The sequence below is a fragment of the Hypanus sabinus genome, unplaced genomic scaffold (assembly GCF_030144855.1).
Source record: "Hypanus sabinus isolate sHypSab1 unplaced genomic scaffold, sHypSab1.hap1 H_10, whole genome shotgun sequence".
NCBI lineage: Eukaryota > Metazoa > Chordata > Chondrichthyes > Myliobatiformes > Dasyatidae > Hypanus > Hypanus sabinus.
In genome coordinates this window covers 37,376-60,262 of record NW_026779041.1, presented here as the reverse complement: position 1 = coordinate 60,262, position 22,887 = coordinate 37,376, and the positions used below count along the sequence as shown (strand labels likewise).

General features: G+C 46.7%; 1 protein-coding gene across 1 annotated transcript in view; it reads right to left on the bottom strand.

Annotated features, from left to right (window-relative positions):
• The window catches only part of LOC132386055 (neuronal PAS domain-containing protein 3-like), an 82,366-nt gene extending 61,677 nt beyond the window's left edge, over positions 1-20,689 (bottom strand). The window contains exons 1-3 of the mRNA XM_059958344.1: positions 20,618-20,689; positions 10,339-10,502; positions 3,797-3,920 (exon numbers count right to left, since the gene is read on the bottom strand). Coding sequence (XP_059814327.1) covers positions 3,797-3,920; positions 10,339-10,502; positions 20,618-20,689 — 360 coding nt within the window. The remainder of the gene's footprint in view (positions 1-3,796; positions 3,921-10,338; positions 10,503-20,617) is intronic.
• Positions 20,690-22,887: the final 2,198 nt, after the last annotated feature.

Genomic DNA, 22,887 nt, shown 5'->3' with positions numbered 1-22,887 from the left:
CCAGAACACACACACACACACACACACACACACACACACACACACACACACACACACACACACACACACACACACACAACACACACACCCTTGCCCGCCTATAATGGTGGCACAGAGCCGGCTAAATTCAGTACCTTGTGCTGAAATCAGAAGCTGATACTATGCCTGGATTCTTGATCTGTAAGGGTGTTAACAGTTACGGGGAGACAGCAAGAGTGTGGGCTTTAAAAAAAATTGGATAGGTATATGGACAGAAAAGGAATGGAGAATAATGGGCTGAGTGCAGGTCAGTGGGACTAGATGAGAGTAAGCATTCGACACAGACTAGAAGGACCGAGATGGCCTGTTTCCGTGCTGTAATTGTTGTATGGTTGAGAGGGGAAATGCACTCAGCATTTAGCTACACCTGTACACCTGCTCACTAATGCAAATATCTAATCAGCCAATCATGTAGCAGCAACTCAATACATAAAAGCATGCCGACATGGTCAGGAGGTTCAGCTGTTGTTCAGACCAGACATCAGAATGGGGAAAGAAATGTGGTCTAAGTGACTTTGACCGTGGAATGAATGATTGTTGGTGCCAGACGGGGTGGTTTGAGTATCTCAGAAATCTCCTGGGATTTTCATTCATAACAGTCCCTAGAGTTTATACTGTACAGGATGGCGCAAAAAAAACATTGAGTGAGCGGCAGCTCTGTGGGCGATAATGCCTTGTTAATGAGAGAGGTCAGAGGGGAATGACCAGACTGGTTCAAGCTGACAGGAAGACGACAGTAACCCAAATAACCACACGTTACAACAGTGGTGTGCAGAAGAGCATCTCTGAATGTACAACACGTTGAACCTTGAAGGGTATGGGCTACAGCAGCAGAAGACCACACCAATTCCACTACAGCGCTAATAAAGTGATCGCTGAGTGTAATGTTTTCTCCAAGAGGACCACAACCTTGCCATGGTTTGGAGGCCCGCATGCCTCAATGACCCAGAGAGCTATGCTGGCTAGAGTCAGGCAGCATCTATGGAGGTGAATAAACCTTATGTTGTAGGCTGAGACAGTCTATCAGGACTAAGGATCATCTAATCCAGGAGTTCTCAACCTGGGTCCACGCACCCCTTGGTAGGGCTCCATGGCGTAGAAAAGGTTTGGAACCCCTGATCTAATCGGTCTCACGTGACTGTCTAGGCCGGTTCCTTATGCCCCAAGCTGTTTGACATGTTTCCTTCCTTGCAATATTGACCGCACTTCAAAAGTGAACCTTAAAGTTCCCAAGGCTGATATATTCAGTTGTAGAAATTATTAATTGGGAATCACATTCTATCTCTTTCAAAGCACGTTAGTAATTTTCCCAAAAGTCAAATTGAGTTCGTTGTCATGTGCACAAGTTAGGGAAGGTATAATTAAGATGAAAACCCTACTTACTATAACAGGACTACACATCTCCTTCAAAGCTTCTTTCCTGAGGCTATCCAGCTACTCAACAAAATTCACTCAGGTGTAATCCCCTAACTGTCCCTGCACAACATCTGTTAACTGGTCTTTCCTGATGCCCTTGTTCCGTTATTATTGAACTTGGAGGTACGTCTCTACCAAAGGAGGTGTAAGGTGCTCCTTCCCTCCGCTCGCCTGCAGGTCACCCTTGGGCAAGGTGTGGCACCTGCTTAGCCCCCGATCAGGGTCACGTGAAGCCATGGGAGCAGGTGGTGGACGGTCGTATGAACAGCCGGTGCAGATCACAAGTCCTGGTTATGCGACCACTGATGCCAGGCAGACAATCTCTGAAGAGTATTGATAATGGCTGGGGTCACCCGTCTTGTAAAGACACTGCCCAGAAGAAGGCAATGGCAAACCATTTCTGTAGAAAAACTTACCAAGAACAATCATGATAGTGGAAAGACCATGATCACCCACGTCATGCAACACGGCACATAATGATGATGATGATGTTGCTCATATGTTCACATTTATTTAAGTTTGATTATTGAGGTTTGCGCATGTGACTGTTCTGCTAATTGTTGCTTACTCATGGCTGTTTGCACTATTGTCTTGTGAATTGTTGGTCGCTATCGTGTTGTCTGTTATGGTATTGTCCTGTGTTTTACGCTTGGCACCGAACCACAATCAATTCTGGGATGTTTCACAGGCTGGCAATGAAGTGGTTCTGATTCTGATTTGTATGTCATGAAATGTCATGAAATTTGTTGTCTTTGTAGCAGCAGTACAATGCAATACATAATGGCAGAGAAAAAAACTGAATTATATATACATATATATAATATATAAGAAGTGAAAAAAAAGTAGTGAGGTAGAATTTATGGGTTCAATGCCCATTCAGAATTCAGATGTCTGAGGTGAAGAAGCTATTCCTGAATCACTGAGTGTGTGCCTTCAGACTGCTCCCCAGTGCGCTCTCCACCGTGCCAGTTTGATGTGGAGGATCAAAAACCCAAAACCCCAAAACCTAATAATTAAACCACCGCCTTGCGTAGTAATAATTCGGGGCGGAGCCTTTTTCACTTTAAAATTGTTCCGATTGTTGACCGACTGTAGCCTAATGCTTTTCCAATGACCGATGGGGTTTCACCTCTTTCCGATCGCTTTATTATTTCCACTTTATTTTCAATTGTGATCGTGATTACTTTTGTGAACAGAAACACTGTGGATTCAGAGCTCTGACGCCGGGTCCTAATGTCCACCGCACTGAGACAGGTTGAATAAGGGACTTGAGCATCCGCGAATTCTGGTATCCGTGAGGGGTCCCGGAACCAATCCCTCGCGGATAAGGAGGGCCAACTGTACTCTACATTTCCCTCCACAGATCCTGCCTGACCTGCTGAATTCTTCCAATATCTTGCATGTTGTTCCAGATTCCAGCATCTGCAGTCTCTAGTGCCTCCAGGTCCCCAAGATCCCCAATCACATTCAATGGAGAAGCTGGCTGGAGGAAACATCTGGCTAAACAGGCAACTGGTGTGTCTCAGTGCAGTACAAGGTCACTCTGTCTCAGCTAGTCCTACTCCTCTGTCATGACAAAGGTACAGAGGCCTGGTGTGGATCTGTACTGAAGCCAGTGAATTGTGGTGGTAGTGAATACTTAGGATTTAAAGATAAAGATCTGGTTTGCCCCAGTTGGGTGTTTTCATGTTTTATTGTTTTACAACATTGAATCATAGTGGATTTACTTTGTCCTTTTTTGACACTGATCAACAGAAAAAACTCTTTTGTGTTGAAATGAAAACGAATTTCTACAGATTTGTCTGAAATGCACCAGTCTAGGTGCTGAGGTACCCAGTGCTCTCTCACCAGCTTCTCCCTTCAATTCATGGATGAGCAACACAGACTACCACTGTCTACATCCCCTCCTTGCCCTGCACCTACCACCCATATATCAACTGCTATCTTCACCTCCTCCAGCCTGCGCCTTCCACAAAGTCCCCAGTCATCACAGACTCACCTTCACTACTGAGCAGGTGAGAAGGGCTCTGGGGTAACTCAGACACAGCAAAGCATTGGGACTGGATGGTGTGAACAGCAAGGTCCTGAAGGAGTGTGCTGAGCAGCTGTGTGGAGTTCTCCAGCGCATTTTCAATTGGAGTCTCAGCCTGGGAAGGGTCCCGCCTGTGTGGAAAACATCGTGTGTGGTCCCAGTATCCAAGAAGGGCTGGCCGAAAGTCTTGAATGACCACCATCCAGTGTCCCTGACCTCACACATCGTGAAGACCCTTGAGAGGCTGGTCCTGGCTCACCTCTGACCCCCTGGTCAGATCAGCCCTCGGTCCCCCTGCAGTTTGCCTACCAGGAGCACATTGGAGTTGACGATGCTGAACAGAGCCCACTCCCATTTCGATAAGCAGGGCAGCACGGAGAGGATCATGTTTTTTGGTTTCTCAAGTGCCTTTAACACCATACAGCCCTCGGTGCTGGGGGGAGAAGCTCCATTCAATGCAGTCTGGCACATCCATTCTATCCTGGATAATGGACTACCTGACTGGCAGACCACAGTTTGTGTGGCTTCAGAGCCGTGTGTCAGACGTGGCGATAAGCAGCACTGGGGCCCCACCAGGGAATGTATAGCTCCCTTCCTGTTTAACCTTGGACCTAGTCACAACACTGAGTCATGTCATCTGCAGAAATGCTCTGATGACTCAGAGGTAGTTGGATGCATAAAGGGAGGACAGGAGGATGAGTATAGGGACCCTGGAGGAGGACTTTGTCAAAGCTGAATCATCTGCAGCTCAACACCAGTAAGACAGAGGAGATGGTGATGGACTTTAGGAAGACTAAGCCCGCATTGCTCCCTGTTACTATAGATGGTGAGGACGTGGATGTATTGATGACCTACAAGTACCTGGAGGTGCACCAGGATGACAGACTTGAGTGGAGCACCAACACAGGGGCTGTGTACAAGAAGGGCCAGAGTTGCCTCTTCTTCCTGAGGAGATTGAGGTCCTTTGGAGTGCACAGGCTTCTCCTTCACATGTTCTACCAGTCTGTTGTTGCCAGTGCAATCTTCTATGCGGTGGTGTGCTGGGGCAATGGCATCAATATGGCTCAATAAACAGATTAGAAAGGCTGGCTCTGTTATAGGAGTCAAACTGGACACACTGGAGGCTGTGGTAGAACAAAGAACCCTGTGGGAAATCCCGGCGATTCTGGACAAAGTTTCTCACCCTCTGCACGCCACCTTGGCTGAATAGAGGAGCACTTTCAGTAACAGATATTGATGGTGAGGACGTGGATGTGGTGAGGACCTACCAGTACCTGGGGGGGGGCACCTGGATGACAGACTTGAGTGGAGCACAACTGCACTGCTCCGAAGAGCGATATATGAGGTCACTTTTACCCTCGGCCATTAGGCTCTATCATGAGTCAACCTACAGCCAGGGAAGCTCCTGTTAGACTGTTTGAGGTAACTCTATCTTTATCTTCCTTACTTCTCTTCTAGTATTTGTATATCTGTGCACTTGTAATGCTACCGTGACACTAATTAACTTTCAGGTCAGGTGACTTGTCTGAGTGCTACTGGTCCCACGTAACCCAGTACTACCTGTCGCACGGTTTGGTGGTCGGTGACTAAACTGGCCCCCCACCCCCCACTTGCCTGGTGAGGAGGGAGGGCTAGACACCCGGCAGGACAGAAAAAACAGGAACCTGTCAAAGAGCGGATGAACCCTCTCGTAGGGTCCAGGGCCATCACGTGCCGTGAAGCGCTGAAAGGGCATCCCTTGCAACAAAGCTTGGTCTGGCCGTTCACTGCAGCAGAACTTGCCCCAGCCCTCTTGGGCCCCACCGTGCTGCTGGATCCAGGAGGGGATGCTGAGGGGGAGGTCTGGACCTGTGCAACCCCCTACTCACCTAAAATCCATTCACGCACACACCGTTCCTTTCTGAGGAGCGGGGTATCCTCAACACCCCACTAACTGACTGAAAGGAACCATCATCACCCTATGGGATGGATAACCAGAAGAGGAATAATTTACTTTGGGATCAATAAAGAATCACAATTATTAAACACAAACTAGTTGATTGCATAATTACTCACCCCCTTCAAGTCAGTATTTAGTAAATGCAGCAAGCAATTACAAGTTCAGTCTGAGGGGATAGGTCTTAAGGGCATGGGAGGAAACCGGAGCACCTGGAGGAAACTCACTTACACTGTCACGGAGGGGGTGCACAGACAAACAGTGGCAGGAGGAGTTTAGATAACTGCCAAGTTACTGAGCTATTACTCCAGTCGCTCTCTCTCTCTCTCGACCATCACACCACTGGCGTTTATGGCAGCAATGGAGGTTTTCCATCTCTGGAAGTAGTCACGGCTTCCTTCATCATGTCAGTCGCTTCCAAGAGGACCACAACTTTGTCATAGGGTTTGGAGGCTTGTGTGCCTCAATGACCCGGAGAGCTACGTTGGCCGGAGTCAGGGCTTTATGCTCTGGCTCTTGGTGGGGGTCACCCACGCTAGACAGGTCAAAAGATAGAGGCCAGACTAACAGCGGTCCACCAGTCCTCCAGGTTCGAGGGTTCAGCTCCAGACTTACAACCCTGACTGGGAAAGCAAATTTGTTAAAGAAACAGCAATGAAGAATCCTGCACCTGAGTGCGACTGTATCCCTGAGTCTTCACCTGGGACTTGCATGGCTGACGGTAGTGAAAGAAACGAGACTGTTCAGCCCCAATGTTGTGGAACTCTAGAACCGACGCTTGATAGATTATTTTTGAATTGATCATGCTTTTTATGTAAAGACATTCTTGCATTAAATTTACACTTTGCTGATTAATATCCACCATCTCTGGTTTATTGAATATAATATTTACTTAGCTCCTGTGGCTAAAGATATCGAACTTCTATCATTTTCACTTGTGCCAAAGCTAATGGCACATATTGTGTTTTTATTTCTTGTTATGTGACATCAATAGTCTATCAACCACTTCAGATCTCTTGATGTAAGATGCAGCAAGACATATCCAAGGGATTTTTTTCTAAAAAATTCTACTGTGCGGGAGGAACGTGTGCACAAAATGCTGGAGGAACTCAGCAAGACAGGTAGCATGTATGGAGGAATATAAACAGTCAACGTCTTGGCCCAAGACCCTTCACCCTGTAACATTGACTATTCATTCCTCTCAATAGATGTTGCTTGACTTGCTGAGCTCCTCCAGCATTTTGCGCGTGTTGCTCAAGATTTCCAGCATCTGCAGAACCTCTCGTGTTTAGAGCCTCTGTAGACGGTCCTGGACCTGCTGAGTTCCTCTAGCATTTTGTGTGTTCAGACACCTACAGAATCTCTAGTATATCACCATGCTAGATGCAACGTGCATCCTTTGGGACACGTGGCTGTCAATTTCAGTTTGACCCGAACGCAGAGCGACGAGCGTTGCAGATTTTGGCAAAGAGAAAGTGGGAGTGGTGGGAGACAGGGTATATCAGGGCAATGGGGATGGTCATGGTCTCGATTGCAGGTGCATGAGAGGAGAGATCTGGTCACGGGGGGGGGGGGGTGTTAGTGAGAGTCTAAAATCATCAAGGTTTGGGGTCAGGAGGTGACGGATGTAGTGAGACGTGGATTTACGGTGGCTGGAGTTCAGAAAAGTGGTGGATTGGGTTGAGGTGTAACAGGATCAAAGGGGAGGCAAATAAATCTAGGATCTGCCTCCTCAGAGGTCCCAATCCTCCGGGCTGAACAACATAACCTTGAGCCCCCCCCCCCCCCCCCCCACCACACCTCCTATATGTTCTGGAATACAACCCACACAGTCTGACCACATCTACTTTCTCAGGAGGCTGAAATGAGCTGTACTTTGCACGTCAGGACTCACGTCATTTTAGCCTAGCGAGCGGCATCACTGCGTGGCAAGGAAACTGCACCGTGGGAGGGCAGGAAGGCTCCACAAAGCTGTCCAACGCACCACTGGCGCCAGTCTACCCACCATCAAGGACGCTGTGTGCACACTGAGGCGCCAGAAAAGGGCCAGTAACATCACGAAGGACCCCACACACCCTGCTCATGGACTGTCTGCCCCACTCCCATCAGGGAGGAGGCTATGCAGCATCCACACCTGCGCCACCAGACTCGAAAACAGTTACTTTCCCCAAGCAGTAAGGCTGATCAACACCTCCGCCCACTAACACACCCCAACCACCACTACTTTTTCGTTTCTTCTCAGTGACCTAACATACAGCCGAGAGTCACTTGAAGGACATACAATCAAAACGTGTATGAAGCTATCTTATGTATTTATATTGATTGTGTTTTTATCAGTATCATTGTTTTCTTTATCTTATTGTGCTTTTTATGCTGCATCTGATCTGATTAACAATTATTCCCTTTATGCTTTCGTACTGGAAATGATATTAAGCAATCCTGCATCTTGCATACCCCGATTGGGGTGTTGCCCATGGAATGACGTTGAATTGTGCTTGGTTGATACGGACACCCCAGGAAACGGCTGGAAAAACATCTGCGGAGAACTGAGGCAACCGAGAGATAGTTCCACTCAGCGGAGAGTTAATCTTTGAAATCGGCTGACGCTACGAGAGGAATATTTTGTGGCTGGGTTTCTGGCCTCTCTCACATCCCAAAGGTGTGCAGGTTGGTGCATTAATTAGCCACGAGTAGAACCTGGGGAGATTTGATGGGAATGGGAGAGAGAATAAAAGGGGGTTTAAGATCCCGTTAAGACTGTGTAAAGTCTTGGGCAGACTATACCTAAGACTTTTGCACAGTACTGTATCTTCAGCTGGGAAATTATAATCCACCAACGCAAGAAATATTTTTGGCTCTCCCTGAGCCATGATTTCACCCATCAACACCAGGCTACTATCCTTGGACTGTTACAGATCTCATCACATGAGGAGGTCTCCCTTCTAACCTGATGGTGCCACAAACACCATCCACCTCTGTGACAAGTTCCACAAACAGGACTGCGCTGGTAGAACCATCTTCTCTGCCCGCTCTTGCCCCTTCCGAGCCGTCCAGACTTTCTCCCCTCTTACAGATCATGTGTTGCTCCAGACTGGTACATCTGCCGGTCCCTGCATTGTCTGGTACGGCGTGGCGCAGTATCGAGGGGGTGGCACAACACTTGACAATGCCAGTGATGGGGATTCAATTCCCGCCTTTGCTTGTCAGCAGTTCGCACATTCTCCCCGCGACTGTGTAGGTTTCCTCCCAGTGTTCCAGTTTCCTCCCATGTTTTAAAGATGTATGGGTTAGGTTTGGTGAGTTGTGGACAGGCTGTGTTGGAACCAGAAGTTTGGCAATACTTGCAGGCAGCCCCGAGCACAAACCTAGGACTATGCTGGTCCTTAGTGCAAATTACACATTTCACTGCATGGCTCCCTGTACACGAGGCAAATCAAACCAAACTTCTATCTTTGATCTTAACACTAATCTCTTTGGCAAAACAAAATCCGGGCAGGATTCACTTGAATCGTGCCTTAACTTCCTCAAACACTATGATTGAGCCGTTATCAGATCCAAACAAAGAAATGCTCGCTTGGCAGACTGTCGAGATTCAAGATTGTTTTTCTTCAGTACAGGGATGTAAATGAGAATTAAATGATTGGTGAAGGAAAATTAATATTCATTTTTTAATCTATTGAGATACAGTTCAGAATAGGCCCTTCCTGCCTTTCGAGACATGCTACTCTGCAACTCCCTGATTTAACCCTAGTCTAATCATGGGACAATTTCTCATGACCAATCAACCTATCAACCGATACGTCTTTGGACTGTGGGAGGAAACCCACGCGATCACGGGGAGAATGAAATGATTGGTAAAGGAGACAGGAATGATTGCAGGAGACGTCCGGTTGAATAACGGATGGGCCTGCTGATAGATGAAGGCAGGTTACCAGTGGATGACCAACAGCTGGGGCTGATTTGAGATCATCTGACCATCTCACCCAGGGAGCAAGTTTTCTGGAGACTGCGCAAGCCCTGCTATGGGTAGTTGGGGTTCAAACTCAAGGCTCGGGTTTAAATTTGTAGCTTGCCCAAACATACACTTTACTAGGTACACCTGATAGTTAGTGCAAATTTCTAATCAGCCACTCAAGCACACTGATGTGGTCAAGAGGTTCAGTTGTTGCTTTCAGATCAAACAACAGGATGAGGAAGAAATGTGATCCAAGTGACTTTGGTGCCAGACGGCTGATTTGAGTATCTCAGAAACGGCTGATTCTCAAGTCTGTAGTGAATGAGAATGGTGTAAAAAGAAATCCAGTTCTGTGGGTGAAAACACCTTGTTAATGAGCGAGGTCAGAGGAGAATGGCTGGATTGGTTCAGGCTGACAGAATCAGAATCAGGTTTAATATCACCAGCATATGTCGTGAAATTTGATCGCTTTGCGGCAGCGGTACAATGAAATACATGATAATGGAAAAAAAACTGTGAATTGCAGTAAGTTTAATGGTTAAACAAGTGATGCAAAGAAAGGAAATAAAGAAGGTAGTGAGGAAGGCAACATCATCTCAAGTGAACACAACAGTGGTTTGCAGAAGAGCGTCACTGAATGCACAGTTTATCGAACCTTGAAGTGTACGGGCTACAGCAACAGAAGACCACACTGGGTTCTGCTCCTGTATCTAACAAAGTGGCCTCTGAAAATACAGGTACTCACATAATATAGATGGGTCTCTGGGCGAGTAGAAGATATTAACTCTGGATTAGACCTGTAAGCTTTATATTCAGAGTGCTAAATTATTATCAATAACATTTGACAACCCCTCAACCAAAAATGTCTTCCAGCCGCCTCAAGATTTAATCTGACTTCGGTGAGAGTTCTCTGTAGTCAGACGGAAGGGAAAGGCATGAATTTCTTACAAGCCTGCCGACCTTCCACACATCTGAAAGCAGACGCTGAAAGGATGCAGGGCCTGGCGGGTGGGGGAGCGGGGCTCCCGCGAGGATTCGGTGCTCGCCACGCCATCATAATTGAATGCTTCATCAAAGTGCGAGCCGGCTTTTTGCCTGGAGATTGCTCGGGGGCCAAGCTCAAGCTGTTGAATTTGTAAAACGCAGTCTGTCTGTTATGAGAAGGCTCCACCAGGTCTCAGAGTCCCACGCCAGGGAGAGGAGGAGCGTGGTGCGAGCTCGACATCTCAGATGGGAGGGGTTGAAGAGGGAGGGGAAGGAGGGTGCAGGGGGAGGGGTAAACGAATACTACATTTTAGACCATAGAACAGTACAGCTCAGGAACAGGCCCTTCGGCCCCACAGTGAACCAAATAGATTAGTAATCAAATTATCAACTAAACTAATCCGCTTTGCCTGCACAATGTCGATATCCTTCCATTTCCTTCATATTCATGTGCCCACCTAAACATTTCATGAAAGTCTCTCGTATGTCGGCCTTTACCAGAGAGCGCATTTCAGACACCGAACCACTCTCTGTGTGGAAAACTTGCCCCTCACATCAAGGTCATGCAACCCACTGAGGTCAAATTTCTTCAAAAATCAAAGTAAAATTACGAGGGGTGATTGATAAGTTCATGGCCTAAGGTGGAAGGAGTCAGTTTTAGAAAACTTGGCACGTTTACTTTTCAACATAGTCCCCTCCTACATTTACACACCTAGTCCAGCGGTCATGGAGCATATGGATCTTGGACCTCCAGAAAGTGTCCAGAGATGGGTGATTGATAAGTTCGTGACCTAAGGTAGAAGGAGGTGAGTTATACAGCTCTCGTTACAGGCACATGCAGTTCAACTCTTTGAGTGATTATGCAGAAAGTTTGAAGTTAATAACTCATCTCCTTCTACCTTAGACCATGAACTTATCGATCACCCCTGATGAGTTATTAACTGATGAGTTGTTAACTTCAAACTTCCTGCATGATCACTCAAAGAGATAAACTGCATGTGCATGTAACGAGAGCTGTATAACTCATCTCCTTCTACCGTAGGCCATGAACTTATCAATCACCCCTGCTGTGGACACTTTCTGGAGGTCCAAGTTCCGTATGCTCCACGACCGCTGGACCAAGTGTGTAAATATAGGAGGGGGACTATGATGAAAAATAAATGTGTTAGGTTTTCTAAAATTGACTCCTACCTTAGGCCACGAACTTACCAATCACCCCTCGTATGTAAATGAACTAACCCAGAATGAAGTTCAAAATCTTTGGGGGCTTTGCCGTTGTTTTCTCTGTAGGTGGTGGGTGCTAATTCTTCTGCTGAAATGGGTGGGGAGGATGGGAGGGCTGATGCTTGTGCCTGGGAGGGGAGAGGGGGCTTTGGATGTTCTAATATTTTTCTGTCATTCAGTCTTTGTTGTGGATGTCTGTGGAGAGCGAGAATTTCAGGTCGTATATTGTATCCGTTCTCTGATATTAAATGGAACCATTGAATCATTGAAACCGGCGAACACAGATTCACCCAGTTACTAAGCGTTCACATTTGGAGATGGAAAGATTTGACCAAACGAGTGAAAATTCCCGCAAACTAGCACAGGCTAAATGTTACGTCAAAGTGGAGGTGGTATCAGAGAACAGAGAAAGTGAAGTTGTTGAAACAAAAGAGAACTTCGTCTTTGCTGTTTGAGTGTAATATCTAATAGAAACATTCTGATGGCTTGTCTGAAATCAATATAAATTGACATATGATGGAAATTTAAAATGTTCTGGGAAAACTCAGCAAGTTGTGCAGCGTCTGTGGAGAGAGAAAGAGAGTTAGTGTTTCAGGTGGGAACTTCAGCCCAAAATGCTAACCCTGGATGCTGCCTGGCCTTCAGAGTGCTTTCAGGTTTTTTTTGTACAGGATTGCTTCCCAGAAAGCTGGCTTGGCAGGTGATCGTCATCTGAGTACAACGAGAGCACACTTCCAACAAGGCTGCTCACGTCGCGTTCTCAAGGGTGATTAGTGAGGGGCATAAAAAAACTGGCTGATCGGCGATCCTCCAAGAAGACCATAACTTTGTCACTGGGTTTGGAGGCTTGCATGCCTAATGCCCTGGAGAGCTACGTTGGCTGGAGTCAGGGCTTTACGCTTTGGCTCTTCGTAATGATGGGTAGAGGCCAGTCTAAGAGTGTCCTCCAGGTTCGGGGGTTCAGCTCAGGGTTAACAACCCTGACTGGTCAAACAAAACTGTTACAGAAACAGCAATGAAGGATCCTTCTACATCTGAGGGTGACGGTATTCCTGAGTCTCTACCCAGGACATGTGTGACGAGAGTAGTGAAAACTGAGAGGAAGTTACTGACGTGATGAAGGGAGCCCTGAACACCGCCAGAGATGGAGGACCTTCATCGCTGCCCTAAACGCCAGCGGCATAACGAGCAGTATGGAGAGCATCAGCAATGACCAGAGCATGAATACATTTAACATCATTTGCATTTACGCGCAGTGGCCACTTTATTAGGTACACCTGCTCACTAATGCAAATAGCTAACCAGCCAATCATGCAACAGCAGCTCAAAGCATGAAAGCATGCTGGCAGGGTCAAGATGTTCATTTGTTGTTCAAAATGGGTAAGAAACGTGATCTAAGTGAGTTGAATGATTGTTGGTGCCAGATGGGGTGGTTTGAGTATCTCAGAAACTGCTGATCTCCTGGGATTTTCACACACAACAGTCTCTAGAGTTTACAGTGAATGGTACATAAAATGAACAAAAAAAAAATCCAGTGAGCGGCAGTTCTGTGGGTGAAAATGCCTTGTTAATGAGGGAGGTCAGAGGAGAACGTCCAGACTAGAGAATGGGATCTGCCAAGGGTTAGGTCTGTGGCATTTAAGACCAGTGATTCAGGACTGTACAAGATGTTCAGCTGTGACCTATAGAAGGCTATTTCAAGAGCGAGAAAACAATTCTGATTGAAGTTGATGATGGAATCGGACGAATGGCAGGGTTTGCAGGCCATTTCCTCCAAAGCAAAACCTACCATCCTGAATAGCCCCCACATACGTAAAACACTGCAGGGACTCAGCAGGCCAGGCAGCATCCATGGAAGTAAGTACAGTTCACATTTCGGACCGAAGCCCTCCAGCAGGACTCCTGCCTGATCTGCCGAGCTCCTCCAGCGTTTGGTGCGTGCTGCTTGGATTTCCAGCATCGGCAGATTTTCTCTTGTTTGTGGTCATGAGCGGCTGTGATGCCACCCTCCAGGTGAACCCGACACTTTGAGAGGGAGAATAAAGCTGCACCTGGGCGAAGCCCCGCAGCGTCCGGTGACCCTGTCACCTCTGTCTCGGAGGTGGTGCCAGACCACCTTTCAAGGGGTTGACTCCTCGCAATAGTGTCTGACAGCTTGTTCATGGCCAGAAGCAACTCCTGCCTCAGCAAGGACCAGGACTTCCTGCAATTTACCTATTGCCACTATATGTCTACAGCGGATGCACTCTCACCGGCTCTGCACTTGGTCTTGGATCAGCTGGGCAATAGCACTACCTACATCGGGCTGCTGTCTATTGACTACAGCTCAGCGTTCAACACCAGTCCTAATCAACGAGCTCCAAATCCTGGGTCTCTGCATCTCCCTCTCCGTCTGGATCCTTGACTTCCTCTTCGAGAGACCAGAGTCAGTGTGGATCGGAAAAATACCTTCTCAATGACCATCACCTTAGGGATGTGTGCTTAGCCCACTGCTCTGCCCTCTGCACCCACGACTGTGTGGCTAGAGACACAATTATCGTTGGCAGAATTTCAGATGGTGACGAGGGGGCGTACAGGAGCGAGATAAATCAGCTGGTTGAGTGGTGTTGCAACAATGACCTTGCACTCAGTGTCAGGGTGGTCAAGGATTGTGGACTTCAGGAAGTGGAAGTCGGGGGAACACACACCAGTCCTCACTGAGAGATCAGCAGTGGATAGGGTGAGCAGATTCCAGCTCCTGGGTGTCAACAGATCAAACCTGGGCTCAACACATTGATGCAATTACAAAGAAGGAGCATCAGGGGCTATATTTCATCAGGAGTTTGATGAGACTTGGTATATCACTGCAGGCTCCAGAAACTTTTTGCAGAAGTACAATGGAGAGCATTCTGAGTGGTTGCAACACCTCCTGGTGTGCAGGAGCCACCAAACGGGATCGGAAAATGCCGCAGAAATTTGAAAACTCAGCCCACTCCATCAGGGACACCAGCTTCCCAAACATCCAGGACATCTTCAAAAGGCAATGCTTCAAAAAGCTGGTATCAGTCATTTAGGACCCCTATCAACCAGGACATGCCCCCTTCTCATTGTGAGTCTCTTCACTCAGTGTGAGTGTGAGGTGGTACACTTTGGAAGGACAAACTCCAAGGCAGAGTACAAAGTAAATGGCAGGATACTTGGGAGTGTGGAGGAGCAGAGGGATCTGGGGGTACATGTCCACAGATCCCTGACAGTTGCCTCACAGGTAGATAGGGTAGTTAAGAAAGCTTATGGGGTGTTAGCTTTCATAAGTCGAGGGATAGAATTTAAGAGACACGATGTAATGATGCAGCTCTATAAAACTCTAGTTAGGCCACAGTTGGAGTACTGTGTCCAGTTCTGGTCGCCTCACTACAGGAAGGATGTGGAAGCATTGGAAAGGGTACAGAGGAGATTTACCATGATGCTGCCTGGTTTAGAGAGTATGGATTATATTCAGAGATTAAGGGAGCTAGGGCTTTACTCTCTGGAGAGAAGGTGAGAGAAGACATGATAGAGGTGTACAAGATATTAAGAGGAATAGACAGAGTGGACAGCCAGTGCCTCTTCCCCAGGGCACCACTGCTCAGTACAAGAGGACATGGCTTTAAGGTAAGGGGAGGGAAGTTCAAGGGGGATATTAGAAGGTTTTTCACTCAGAGAGTGGTTGGTGCGTAGAATGCACTGCCTGAGCCAGTGGTGGAGGCAGATACACTAGTGAAGTTTAAGAGACTACGAGACAGGTATATGGAGGAACTTAAGGTGGGGGGGTTATATGGGAGGCAGGGTTTGAGGGCACAACATTGTGGGCCGAAGGGCCTGTAATGTGCTGTACTGTTCTATGTTCTATGTTCTCATTGCTACCATCAGGGAGGAGGTACAGAAGCCCGAAGACACACACTCAACATTTTAGGAGCCGCTTCTTCCCTTCTGCCATCAGATTTCTGAATGGACACTGAACCCACAAACACTACCTCACTACTTCCTGGCTCCCTTTTTGCAGTACTTATTTAATTTAATTTTAATATATAATTTTTGTAATTTATAATCTTATTATTATGTATTACACTGTATTGCTGCTGCGTCACAAGAAATTTCATGACACATGCGGGTGATATTAAACCTGATTCTGATTCTGATTCAGATTGTTTCAAGCTGACAGGAAGGTGACAGTAACTCAAGTAACCCCACGTTACAACAGCATGAGCTAAAAAGCCTCTCTGAACATTGAACCTCGAAGTGGATGGGCTACAGCAGTAGAAGACCATGAATATACACTCAGTGACCTCTTTATTAGGTCACTGAGTTTAAGGTGATTCCCCCAGATTCAAGTATGTATTAGGACAGGTGACTTAAAAAGGAGGTAAGTCACATCACAGTATTTCACAGGTAAGAAGTCTGTCCCGAGCCTTATAGGCTCATCAGGCTAGTACTTATGCCAGTTTCGGTGGCGTGAAGCGACTGAGAGTACGAGACTTCCCCCTGGATAGAACGCCAGTCTATCGCGAGGTTAACCCCCAGCACTTTGCCGGTATCCATTTTCAGCTGGGTGGACTGGAGCAGTGTGTGGTTCAGTGCCTTGCTCAAGGACACAACACGCTGCCTCGGCTGGGGCTCGAACTCACGACCTTCAGGTTGCTAGTCCAACGCCTTAACCACTTGGCCACGCGTCACTCATTTCACCGATAGCGCTCGTTTAAGTGGGAAGAACCGTGTCTCTACGCATCTTTCACATTCCCAGGAAGTTCCAAATAGAGTTGCAGACTTATTTTGGGATACGTTGCAGGAAAGATGTCATTAAACTATTTTCTTAGAAGTTCAGTAGATTTGGGGTGTCACCAAGAACTTTGGAGCATTGTGACTGGTTGCATCTATTGGTATGGGAACACAAAGGCCCAGGAATGGAAATATCTACAAGGCATGATGGACTCAGCCCAGTCCGCCACAAGCAATGGTCTCCCCTCCAATGAGTACATTCACTTGGAGGACCATCACAAGAGAGAAGTATCCACCATCAAAAACCCCCATCATCCAGGTCATGCACACTTCTCCATAATAACATCAGTCTGGAGGCACAGAAGCCTCAGGTCCCACATGACAAGGTTCAGTAACAGCTATTATCCTACAACCGTCAGGCTTCTGAACCATTGTGGGTCACATCATTCACTTCATTCACCACTACCCTGAGCTGGTATCACTTCCAGGCACTTGTTACAACTCAGGTTCTCAGCATTATTTTTTTCATAGTTTATCTTCCTTTGCTGGGTGGTGGGGTAGAGATATGTGTCTGCCAAAGGAGGTGTGAGGCACTCCTTCCCTCCACTAGCATCACCCTTGGGCAAGGAGTAGCACCTGCTTAGCCCCTCGATCAGGGACACGTGAAGCCATGGGAGCACGTGGTGGATGGTCGTATGAGCAGCCGGTGCAGATCACAAGTCCTGGTTACACGGCCACTGACGCCAGGCAGACAATCTCTGAAGAGTATTGATAATGGCCGGGGGTCAGCCATCTTGTAAAGACACTGCCCAGAAGAAGACAATGGCAAATCATTCCTCTAGGAAAAATTTACCAAGAACAATCACGGTCATGGTCATAATCATCCATGTCATACAACACGGCACTTAACGAATGACCATTAGTTGTTTTCAGTCTTTGTTTATGTATATTTTTCATAAAATTCCATTGTATTTCTTATTTCCTGTAAATGTGTGCAAGAAAATAAGACCATAAGACCATAAGACATAGGAGCAAAATTTGGCCATTCAGCCCATAGAGTCTGCTCCACCATTCAATCATGGCTGATCCTTTTTTTTTCTATCTCCACCTCAACCCCAGTTCCCAGCCTTCTCCCCGTAATCTTTGATGCCATGTCCAATCAAAAACCTGTTGATCTCTGCCTTAAATACGCCCAACGGCCTGGTCTCCACAGCTGCCTGTGGTAACAAATTCCACAAATTCACCACTCTTTGGTTAAAGAAATTTCTGTTTTAAATGGACACCCCTCTATCCTGAGGCTGTGCCCTCTTGTCCTAGACTCTCCCACCATGGGAAACATCAACATTCAACTTTCAACGTTCAAAAGGTTTCAATGAGATTCCCCCCTCATCCTTCTGAATTCCAGTGAGTACAGACCCAGAGCCATCAAACGTTCCTCGTATGATAACCCTTTCATTCCTGGAATCATCCTTGTGAACCTCCTCTGGACCCTCTCCAATGCTAACACATCTTTTCTAAGATGAGAGGGCCAAATCTCAAGGTGAGCCTCACCAGTACCTTATAAAGCCTCAGCATCACATCCCTGCTTTTATATTCTAGACCTCTTGAAATGAATAATAACCTGGCATTTGCCTTCCACCAAGTCCACTTGCATGTTAACCTTCAGGGTGTTCTGCACAAGGACCCCCTGTACCTCAGATTCCTGGATTTTCTCCCCATTTAGAAAATAGTCCGCACATTTATTTCTAGTACCAATGTGCATGACCATGCATTTACCAACATTGTATTTCATTTGCCACTTTCTTGTCCATTCTCCTAACCTGCCTAAGTCCTTCTGCATCCTACCTGTTTCGTCAACACTACCTGCCCCTCCACCAATCTTCATACCATCTGCAAACTTGGCAACAAAGCCATCTATTCCATCAACTAAATCATTTATATACAGCATAAAAAAATGGTCCCAACACTGACCCCTGCAGAACACCGCTAGTCACTGGATACTTTTACTCCTGCTCATTGCCTCCTACCAACCAGCCAATGCTCTAACCTTGTTAGTAACTTTCTTGTAATACCATGGGCTCTTAACTTGGTAAGCAGACTCACGTGTGGCACCTTGTCAAAGGCTTTCTGGAAGTCCAACTATACAACATCCACTACATCCCCTTTATCTATCCTACTTGTAATCTCCTCAAAGAATTCCAACAGGTTCATCAGGCAGGATTTTCCCTGAAGGAAACTACGCTGACTTTGTACTATCTTGTCCTGCGTCACCAAGTATTCCATCACCCCATCCTTAACAACTGACTCTAACATCTTCCCAACCACTGAGGTCAGGCTAACTGGTCTATAATTTCCTTTCTGCTGCCTTCCTCCTTTCTTAAAGAGTGGAGTGATATTTGAAATTTTTCAGTCCTCTGGCACCATGCCAGAGTCCATTGATTTTTTTTAAAAGATCATTTCTAATGCCACCACAATCTCTAATGCTACCTCTTTCAGAACCCAAGGATGCCGTTTATCTGGTCTGGGTGACTAATATACTTTTAAGTCTTTCAGCTTATTGAGCACCTTCTCCCTTGTAACAGTAACTGCACCCACTTCTCTTCCTTCATACACTGCAACATCAGGCACACTGCTAGTGTCTTCCAGTGAAGACTGATGTAAAACACTCATTTAGTTCATCACCCGTCTCCTTGTCCCCCATTATTATTTCTCCTGCCTCATTTTCTAGCGGTCCTATATCCACTCTCATTTCTCTTTTATTTTTAATATACTTGAAAAAACTTCTACTATCCACTTTAGTATTATTTGCTAGCTTGCTTTCATATATCATCTTTTCTCTTCTAATGATTTTTTAGTTGCTTTCTGTAGCTTTTAAAAAACTTCCCAAACCTGTATCTTCCCACTAATTTTTGCTTTGTTGTAGGCCCTTTCTCTTGGTCTTACAATAGCTTTGGCCTCCCTTGTCAGCCACGGTTGCACTATTTTACCATTTGAGTATTTCTTCATTTTTGGAATACATATGTCCTGCAGCTTCCTCATTTTTCCCAGAAATGCATGCCATTACTGCTCTGCTGACATTCCTGACAGCAGCAAATTCCAATTTACTTTGGTCAACTCCTCTCTCATACCACTGTAATCTCCCTTACTCCACTGACATACTGATACATCAGACTTTACTTTTTCCTTATCAAATTTCAAGTTGAACACAATCATATTGGTTCCTAAAGGTTCTTTTACCTTAAGCTCCCTAATTACATAATATTCAATCCAGTATGGCTGATCCCCTAGTAGGGTCAACGTAGGATCTAAAAACCCATCTCTTAGGCATTCAACAAACTCACTCTCTTGAGATCCATTACCAACTTGATTTTCCCAATCGACCTGCATGTTAAAATCTCGCACAACATTGTCCTTTTGACTCGCCTTTTCCATTTCCTGTTGTAATCTGTGGTCCACCTCCAAGCTATTGTTGGGAGACCTGTATATAACTACCACCAACGTCCTTTCACCCTTGCAGTTTCTTAACTTAACTCACAAGGATTCAACATCTTCTGATCCTATGTCACATCTTTCTACTGATTTGATGCCATTCTTTACCAGGAGAGCCACCCCACCCCCTCTGCCTACCTTCCTATCCCTCCGATATAACGTGTAACCTTGGACATTCAGTTCCCAACTACAACCGTCCTTCGGCAACGATTCAATGATGGTCACAACATCACACCTGGCAATCTGTAATAGTACAACAAGATCATCCACCTTAATTCTTACATTATGCACATTTAGATACAACACCTTGAGTTCTGTATTTGCTGTCCTTTCTGACTCTGCATCCCTAATGATTTGATACTCAGCCTGTTGGCTGCAACTAAGTCCCATCACCTGCCTGCCCTTCCTGACAGCCTGACTGCACGCTGTCTTTATTTTTTTACCATCTGTCCTATGTAAAGTCCCTTCATTCCAGTTCCTACCCCCCTGCCAAGTTAGCTTAAACCCTCCCCAACAGCTGTAACAAACCTGCCCATGAGAATATTGGACCCCTTGGGTTCAGGTGCAACCCATCACTTTTGAACGGGTCCTACCCCCAGAAGAGATCCCAATGATCCAAGAACCTGAAGCCCTTCCCCCTGCACCAGCTTTTCAGCCACGCATTAGTTTCTACCCTCACTGGCGCGTGGCACAGGCAGCAATCCCAAAATCACTATCCGAGAGGGCCTGCCTCTCAGCTTTCTACCGAGCTCTCTAAATTCTCTTTTCAGGAGCTCATTGCTGGCATCAAATGGAAGCATCTACGTACCACATTAATAAATTTACTTCGAATTTTGAACGTTGCACTGCAGAAGGTGCAGAAGAAGGTTTGCGAGGCCATTGCGAGCACAGAAAAAAATTTAGCCTTAAGGAAGTATCGGACAGGATGGAGACTCGAGAGATTGCGGACGCTGGAGTTTGAAGCAACAGAGAATCTGCTGGAGGGAGCTCCGTGGACTGAGCAGCATCTGTGGGGGGAGGCGGTGAGGGAGTGGAACGAGCGACGCTTCGGGTCGAAACCCTGCATCAGGCTGGAAAGGGTGGAGTTGCTTCATCCTCACCTGAGATGTACTCCATTTAAACCTGAGTGTACAGGGAAAGGGTTTGTTCCCCTTGGCAAGGGTTTAAACACCAGATGGGAGGACCTGAAGAGAGAAGAGGCAGCTTTAATTCACCAAAAGGGTATTCCAGAACGCAATGCCTGAGAGGGTGCTGGCAATGGAAGCTTAAAAGCTGTCTGAATGTGTACTACTAGAAGTACAGATTTAGAGTGTAAAGGGGGAATTGACTGGTTGGCTCTGTCTCAACTGACACAGGGACAATCAGCTGTGTGACCTCCCTCTGAGTTTCAGGGTTTAAGATCATCAGACAAAGGAGCAGAGTGAGGCCATTTGGCCCAGCATTTGACCGAGGCTGATTTATTAATCTAACTCAACCCCAATCCCCTGCCTTCTCCTCTTTGACGCCCTTGCTAATGATGAATCTAACCGCCTCTACTTTAAACAGGACGCCACGGTAGAACAGCGAGGCGATGGTGGCTCAGGGTATCGGAGTTCGCGGTTCCACCCTGATGTCCGCGGTGAGGAATTTGGATGTACTCCCCCTCAGTCGAAGAGGTTTCCCCTGCGTGCTCTGGTTTCCTCCCACTGCCCAAAGGGATAATGGTTAGGCGGTCAATTGGTCATTGTAAATTGTCTCATGATAAGTCTGGGGTTAAATTGGTGGGTTGCAAGCGGTATTGCTTGAAGGGCTGGAAAGGCCTATCTCGAAATAAGTAAAATATATGGATCCTAGAGCCATCTGTGGCAATGAATTCTGCAGATTCACCGCCCTCTGGCTAACCAGATTCCTCCCTACCTCTGTTCTAAAAGAATGTCCTTCTTTCCTGAGGCTGTGCACTCTGGACCTAGACTCTCCCACTATTGGAAGCAATCTCTCTCCTATTGAGGCCTTCTGAAATTTAATAGATTTCGATAAGAACCCCCTCATCCTTCTAAACTCCAGCGAGTACAGGCACAGAGCCCTCAAACGTTCCTCATACATTAATTTTTCATTCCTGGGATCATTCCTCGAATCATTCTCGTAAACCTATGATTTCTAAGATTCCATTGGAAAGCCTACATTTTTTTTTGTGTTTTAACTATGTAGGAAACAAGGCAACCAAAGAGCACGCTGGACGTTTTCACAGACAGAGAAGCAGAGAGCACTAGGAAGACCCAGCAGATCAGGCAGCGTCCGCGGAGTGAAGTCCATTCTGGAACCACACTGCCCCCTGGCTGTGGCGTTTTCACCTGCAGAAGGTGGAGGGGTGTTATTCTGACTGGAGATCGGTAGTCACGGTGTTTACGGCCGTACGGCTGATCAGGGAGAAATTGTGGATGGGCTGCAGGTGACGCAAAGCAGGCAGAGTTGTGGACACTGAGGAGAATTGGCAAAGGGTAAAGCGGGGATATCGCTGGAGAAATGGCGGACAGAATCGTTGCACCTAAGGAGGTCAAATTTGTGAGGGAAATGTACATTAAATGGCAGGACCCTTTGCAGTAAATCAAATAACCACCCGTTTCAACAGCGGTGTGTAGAGGGGCATCTCTGAACGGACAACATGTCGAAGCTTGGCGTGGCTGGGCTACGACAGCAGAAGACATTGAACACACACTCAGTAAATTTTGCATTTTGCTTTCATTTTTACAACCTTGATGCACTTATGTCTTTCCCATGACCATGGTTGTTCTTGGCAAATTTTTCTACAGAAGCCATTGCCTTCTTCTGGGCAGTGTCTTCACAAGATGGGTGACTCCCCCAGTCATTATCAATACTCTTCAGAGATTGTCTGCCTGGCGTCAGTGGTCACATAACCAGGACTTGTGATCTGCACCGGCTGCTCATACGACCATCCACCACCTAGTCTCATGGCTTCATGGGACCCCGATCAAGGAGCTAAGCAGGTGCTACACCTTGCCCAAGGGTGACCTGCAGGCTAGCGGAGGGATGGAGCGCCTCACACCTCCTTTGGTAGAGACGTATCTCCACCTTGACACC